General features: G+C 47.3%; 1 protein-coding gene across 2 annotated transcripts in view; it reads right to left on the reverse strand.

Annotated features, from left to right (window-relative positions):
* Cdc14a (cell division cycle 14A) overlaps positions 1–7,094 on the reverse strand; it is a 145,756-nt gene extending 138,662 nt beyond the window's left edge. For both annotated transcript variants that reach the window (XM_038311184.1, XM_038311183.1), the window contains exons 1-2: positions 6,888–7,094; positions 6,023–6,113 (exon numbers count right to left, since the gene is read on the reverse strand). In XM_038311184.1, coding sequence (XP_038167112.1) covers positions 6,023–6,113; positions 6,888–6,936 — 140 coding nt within the window. In that variant the 5' untranslated portion in view covers positions 6,937–7,094. The remainder of the gene's footprint in view (positions 1–6,022; positions 6,114–6,887) is intronic.
* Between the last annotated feature and the right edge of the window lie 328 nt (positions 7,095–7,422).

Consider the following 7,422-nt stretch of genomic DNA (forward strand, 5'->3'; position numbering starts at 1 on the left):
TGGAACTCGGCATGGATGTTGCGCCCATGACATTACTGCAGTCATGATTAGCTACACACGATCATGTCAACAAGATCAGTCTTCCAATAGACAGCACTCATTGGACTTAGTGGGTTATTGAGGGAGAGAGAGGAAGAGAGAGAGAAAAAAAGTTACAAAATCAGAGTATGTTGGGAGTGACTGGACAGCATGAGAAGGCTTTGGGGGTTCCTGGGAAGACTGGAATAGGGTAATTAGAGTACATATGTTCAAGATGCATTTTTTTACATGTACTAAATTACCAAAAACTAAATCAAAATATATTCTGTTACTTGAAAAAAAGAAGATCTGGACCATTCTGAAGGTTTTGGTAGGTTAGTTGGTTGTTTAGTTGGTCTCACATATCCCAGGATGACCTTGAACTCCTGACCCACCACTATTGAGTGCTAAAATTACAGGCCTGTGCCACCATACCAGGTTTATGTAACACAAGAAATTGAACTCAGTATCTCACACATCCTAGGCAAGCACTCTATAAGCTGAGCTACATTCCTTGCCTTGTTTGGTTTGGTTTGGTTTGGTTTGGTTTGGTTTGGTTTGGTTTGGTTTGGTTTTTCGAGACAGGGTTTCTCTGTAGCTTTGGAGCCTGTCCTGGGAACTAGCGCTAATAGACCTGGCTGGCCTCGAACTCAGAGATCCGCCTGCCTCCGCCTCCCGAGTGCTGTGATTAAAAGCATACCCGACCACCGCCCAGCTTTGTTTTTTTGTTGTTGTTTGTTTTTTTGTTGGTTTGGTTTGGTTTGGTTTGGTTTTTTGTTTTTGGTTGGTTTTTTGGTTGTTTGTTTGTTTTTACACACCTTTATTTTTTAATATTTATTTCTTTATTATGTATACACTATTCTTTCTGCATGTATGCCTGAAGGCCAGAAGAGGGCACCAGACCTCATTACAGATGGTTGTGAGCCACCATGTGATTGCTGGGAATTGAACTCAGGACCTTCCAGCAGCAATGCTCTTAATGCTCTGAGCCATCTCTCCAGCCCTGGTTTTTTTTGTTTTTAAAGGCAGGAGCTCACCAATCTGGCCTTGAACTCAAGGATTCACTGCCTCAGCTTCCCAAGCAGGAGCCACCACATCCAACCAAGACTGTTCAATTTTCAGTCTTCTATTCCAGTGCTGGGGATTCAACCCAGAGCCTTGTACATGCCAAACAAACACTCTCCTACTGAGGTATAACCCTAGTCAACGCTGCACACTCTTAAAAAGTTAAAATACTTGGGTGACAATCCTTGGATTCACCAAAGAAATTCCATTCAGTCTTGGCATCTTTATTTAGTACTCTGTCATGAAATTTTAGTGCCTTTCTTCAAAAAACGAAACCAAACAAACAAACAAAACCCAAGGGCAGGAAAAAAAATGAAAAAGCATATGATCGAAAACAGATATTACACACTTTCCTTCTCGCAAACAGGCTTCCCACACCATTAGCATCCAACGCCACACCCAAGGAGAGGATACAAGGGTTCTGACAAAGAACACTTTTCACTTTGCTAAATCTTGAGCCAAAACCCATGACCCACATTACTAAAAGTTAGCCTCTATTTGGATGACAGGTTCCCTCTCCAATACCAAAGAACCAGCTCTTCTGCAGAGAATGCTTTGGAGAGTTCAGCTCAATGCAGGTAAACTTTTGAAAGGCTCTAGGTCTAAAACTAATGTTTGAACCACTAGTATTTTAGCCTAGTCTATTGTTTTAACTCTGGCCCATGAAAACACACAGAACCTAAGGAGAAAGCATGATTTCTTATCATCCATGTTTTATTAAGACGTCTCAGACCTTCATGGAACAAGATAGTCTGTTAAGAACCAAGTAGAACCCAGGCATGGTGGTGCCAGCCTTTAGTTCCAGTACTCAAGAGAAGCAGGCAGATTTCTGTGAGTTCATGGCCAGTCTGCTGTACATATCAAGTTATAGGCCAGCTAGGGATATGTAGTGAAATAAGAGAGATAGAAAAACTGAGACAGAGAAAGTAAGTTCAAATTTTCAGTCTCATAGTCTGGCCTCATGAAGCCATTTTGCTTCTCAGGTCATTGTTTCAATCATGGAGTGCGAGCCTCCTTTAATAACTCAACAGACGTCTACACAAAACACAGCTGTATCCAAACTAAACATACTCTCTTATTTAAAGAGCCCGGTTAATAGTTTTTGAGGTGATAATTTACTCAGACAGGAGACATTTCATTGGGACAGTCAGCAAATAATTATAGCTACTGGGCTATATGAGGCCCCATGTGACGATGTACCTAAACACACTTCCTTCTTTGAAGACTACACATTAGGGTGTCTGTCCTCAGGACATAGTCCATAGATAGAATCCAGGTTACTACACTGGGCCCCATGGACTCGCAGGCCAAAGAGACGCATTCCCAGCCACTCGCCCTCCGCTCTTTTCTTCCTTCAGGTTTTTGACTCCTGGCTGGCTAATTATTTATGGTGTCTTCCTTTACTCCCCTCATCCTGAAAACCCTTGACCTCTTCTTCCTCAGAAATAGCTCCATTCTTTATACTGCATGGTGTCCTTGGGAAACTTCCAACTTTAAGTATTTCAAAGGTGAACACACAGCCTCCCAGCACTCAGGAAGCAGAGGTAGGTGGATCTCTGAGAGTTCGAGGCCAGCCTAGAACTCTAAGGTGAGTCTAAGTTAGTAACTTACATAATGAGCTCCAAGGCAGTCGAGGCTATTACAAAGAGAAAACCCTGTCTGTCTTGAAAGGGAAATTAATTAGTTAGTTAGTTAGTTAGTTAGGGTATATGCTTTTCAAATGATATAACTATCCCTTACATTTCTCTTACATATCCCTTACATTGGTCTTTCTAACCAAGACAGAACACTTGTTCTTACCACCAAAGCCAATCAACAGCCCCATTTCCTTGTTCCAGCTCATGAGGCTCTCAGGCCCACTGTGAAGAGACTACCCTGAGAAACGCACCGTTCCTTTTCCTCGGCATCTTCATCAACTACCCACACATGGATTCAGATCCCGCCTTTCCATCCTCATCGACACTCCAGGCACTGATTCTTTCCCCCTAAACATCCCAAAGTTTCTCTGCGCGGTTTCTTACACCGTCTCCAATGGGGCTTAAATGCTATTACACTATTTGTTGGATGGAGGGTGTATATCCTCTGGAACTAGATGGTTTTCAAATTTCAGTTCTGCACTATTTCATTAACTGTGGGCATCGTACCCAACCTCACCGTCCCTTTTGGCATCATTGTATCAAAGGACAGCAGTAACGCTTGTTTCATGGAATTGTGGGGAAACGCGAATTCTGTAGTCACAGAACACCTACAAGAGCATCTGGCACAGAGGGAGATGTGCTGTAAATTCCGTTGTTTGCTATTAGCCAGCATCTGGCCGTGCCATCTCGGTCCCAGAGCCCTTCTAAGAAAGAGTCTCAAGGCACGCTGGGGTGACTGCAGGTTCCTCACGCTGGCATTCAGTCTGTCCCTACCCATCCTCTCAGTGTCATATTCCACACCTCCCTCCGTGTGACCTGTATCCACACCAGGCGCGGTGAAGGGCTCACTATGCCCTGAACACTATGCTTCCCGAGCCTCGCTTTTCTTTTCTCTCACACCCATATCCAAAAAGCGCACCTGTCCATCCTTCAAGCCAATCTGAGCATCTCCACAGCACCTCTTATGAACATGTCGGCTGGACATGTCCTCACCCTTCCCTAGTCCAGGGATGAGGGTCCCCCTCGGGTAGCTTTGTTCCCTTTCATTGCAATTGGAGTTCCTTAAACCTTGAGAGCAACAGGGATGCTCATCACGTTACTCTCTGTACCATCAAGCACAGTGTGATATGCTGGGAAAACGAAAAGACGGATGTGTGCAGGTAATGGGGACCCTAGGCGCTACTGTGGCACGGTGTGGCACACCAAACCGGGGGAAGTACACGCCGTGTTCAGGATGAAAATCATTCCTTGTCTCACTCTATAGCCCAGGCTGACTTGTATACTGTATACCTCAGACTCACCTTCAACTCCAAGCAACCCTCTGCCTCCATCCCTTAAGTGATTACAGGTATAAGCCACCATGCCCAGTTTTTGGTTTGGTTTTTGTTTTGATTTCCGTGAGAAAGGGTTTCACTATGTCGCTCTAACTGGTCTGGAACTCTCTGAGTAGACCAGGCTGTCCTCAGACTCACAGCAATTCACCTGCCTCTACCTTTGCTCCCCATGTGGGTGTGCCACCATTCTCAGTTTCTCATGGCTTCAAGTTCACATCCAAACTCACAGAGTGAACCAGATGGGTTCGCTAAGTAAGTCTGTCCTTGGAAAACATGAGGGACATGGTGGAAAAAAAGAAATATATATATAATTATATATCATATAATTTGTATACTGAAGTACAAACACTAAAAATCACATAAAACTTTCATTATTAGAATCTCTAAAAAGTCATGATACACTGTGTTTAGTTGATTAACTGTAATCTTTTGTGAAGTCTACCACCTAGCAATCCCAAGGGACGTGACTCAGCCCTCACTAGCCAAAGCTTGTTCAAATGCATATTAATAAACTTTCGTCCCTGCAGAAGTGCACATAATAGCACACACACACACACACACACACACGCAGTCCCTACCCTCAGGCACACAAGCCGTCCCTAGGCCCTCAGCTAACAAAAAGAAAGGCACGACAGTGCCCAACAATGGAGTGTCCACTCAATAAACACTGATGGTGGTGACATCATCCAGGTGCACAGGGTCAGGGAACAGGCTGCTCAGAACTCCATTCTGTCTAGGAGCTGCGCTGTAATCCGACACCGGGGACTCAGCCCTCTGTGCTAGGGCAGCTCGAGGCATTCATGAACAGCAGCAAAAGCCTCTTTCATTCCCGCTCTCACTAGCCATTCAAGAAGCATCCTCCTCCCAGCACTGCTGAGAGAACCGTCCTGCACATCAGTCCCAAGACCCCCTAGGATGAAGTGACAACTAAGGAGTACTTTCTGTCAGATAAGACAGGTTTTTGAAGGTCCAGACTCTTCCCTCTTCAAGGCCCCATGGCACCCCTAAATCCAAATTGCCCATATTCTAACAGGACCAACCCTAGACAGCTCTTACGGTTCCTTTAACTCTACTCATTAACTGTCCACTTGACTATGATGGCAACAAAGTAAATGTCTAAATCAGAGGTCATGGGGCGGCTCTCAAATGCCAGCCCTTTTAGTAAGAGAACATAGTTGGTCCTGCCTTTCTACTTCATAAGATTTACTGCTTCCACCGAATGGAAATGGAGCTCTCCAATTAATGTTTTACTGTGCTTAAAATATTCAAATAGCCTTTTCCTTTACATCCGTGGGCCTTTACAGAACTCAGTTCTGGGTTCTGATTTTTCACTCTCAGATCTTAATCCGGGGAGCAAAATAACAACAAAAAAATTATTGCTATTTAGGCAGTTCACTATTACTCAAAGGTAGAAAAAAACAATAAAACCATCAGGCCAGATCAAGTCAGGGCACCTAACTAAAATAATCACACTGGCAACCGTCCTTCTAGCCACAGTGTGGATCCAGCCCCCTGTCAGTTCTGTGGTCCACTTTCTGAAAACAGACTGCTCAAACAAAAACATCCTGCCACACAACCGGAGCCTTGTGAACTGCGAAGTCTAAGCACCTGTAGCGCACACACTGCCCTGTACCCTGTGGGTGCTCCATAAATACCTAGTGACTGATTCACAAGCCAATTACAGGTCTGGTGGTGACAGAGTGTACGACTGCCTGGTCCCACTCTGGGGAGTGTGAGGAATCCACAATCGCTGTGGGAGTAGGAAGAATTCATACCTATGACATTCTAAAAGGACTGCAATGTTGACAGGTTCAAAATGTAAATTTTGTCTGCTCCCCTCCCCAAAACTATGGTCCTTAAAAAGCTACTGATGTCTCCTGAACTCTTGGGGGAAAGAACCAACAAGCTAAATAGTTCGGAGGGGTGTGCAAAAAAAAAAAAAAAAAAAAAAAAAAAAGGGAAACTTACTTTTCATAGACCAGCTCCTCGTCGATGGAGAAATAATGGGTATTTATTGTGCTTTTTGGTCTATTCCTTAAAGTAGCAAAATATAATCGATCTGAAAGACAAGTTTAAAAGACAAGAAAACATGAGAAACAGGGAAGTGAGGCTGAGATCGCAGATCATGCATGAAAGATTAATAATTGCTAGGCATATTTAAAGGCCCTTTAACACGTGGGATTCTTGTAGAAACACGATCTTCTAGGAAGCAACACTGCCCCTAAAGTACAACTTTCCCAAGAGGCTAGACGAGGACCCAGCAGGGGGCAGAACATCTTCAGTGTTCCCTCACCCCCTGGTTGCGTGCGGGCGGGTGCAGACAGGAGCTGTGGGTACCCGCAAAACTGGAGACACAAGTTTGGTTCGAAAACCTCCAGACCTCAGCTGCTGCGGAAAGGGGAGAGGCAAGCTTCTTCCCCTGCAGTTTAGCAGACTTCAAGAGGAAGGAAGGAAAGACAAGGGGGTGTGGTGGTGGTGGTGGGGTGTCCTGAAAGCGCAGGCCTGCCACCGAGGGGTAGAGGATGAGCAGACAGATGATTAAACCAAGCAGGTTCCCCAAAAGAGGTTTGGAGGAGGAGCTCAGGCAGAGAAGCCCGCACTGTCCGGGTACGAGGAAGCTGCAGAGAGAGCAAGGACGCAAGAAAGAAGCCGGAAGCAGGGGGTCCTCCGGGAGCTGAGTGGCGAGAAGGGGCCCAAGCGCCAAGCAGCAGTAGCTGCGGGACAAGGGCCGAGGAGAAACCCAGGGCAGAAGCTGGGACAAAGGGGAGAGCCGTGAGGAGTTGGGGGGGAGTGGCGTGGAAGGGCCGGAGGATGCCGGGCGGCTGCTCCTCACCTTTCATGAACTCGCAAGCCCCGATTAGTTCCCCTGACTCCGCTGCCATTTTAAGCGAGATCCGCACGGGGGAGGGCTGGGTCGTGGCCAACTGAGGTCACCCGCCCCCGGGGGCTTCCCCCAATGCCCGGGAGCCGGGAAGCTCGCGGTCCCGATCACCGAGCCCGCCTGTGGGAGGAGGCGGGCGCCCAAGGCGGAGGCGGCTGCAGGGTCAGCGCGCGGGGCGCCCCGGGGACATTCCGTAGGGAACCGAGCCCGCTGGGCGCGGGACGCACACGCCCCAGACTGTAGCCGCTGAGATCCTGACTCTCTGGCGGCGGCTGCTGCTGATGCTCCAGCTGCAGCTCCTGCTGCTCGAGCTGCTGCCGCTGTACCGTCTCCGCCAAGCTTGGGCAACGCACACCAGTTCGCACGGCCGAGCAAAGTCTTCCCCCGGCTCCCAAAGTGATCATGGAGGACGAGGCGTTTGGCCCGGATCGCGCCCGTGGCCACTTGTGCGGCAGCGGGCAGGACTCCGGTGGTGCCCGCGGGGCTG

This window comes from Arvicola amphibius, chromosome 14 (assembly GCF_903992535.2).
Source record: "Arvicola amphibius chromosome 14, mArvAmp1.2, whole genome shotgun sequence".
Taxonomy (NCBI): Eukaryota; Metazoa; Chordata; class Mammalia; order Rodentia; family Cricetidae; genus Arvicola; species Arvicola amphibius.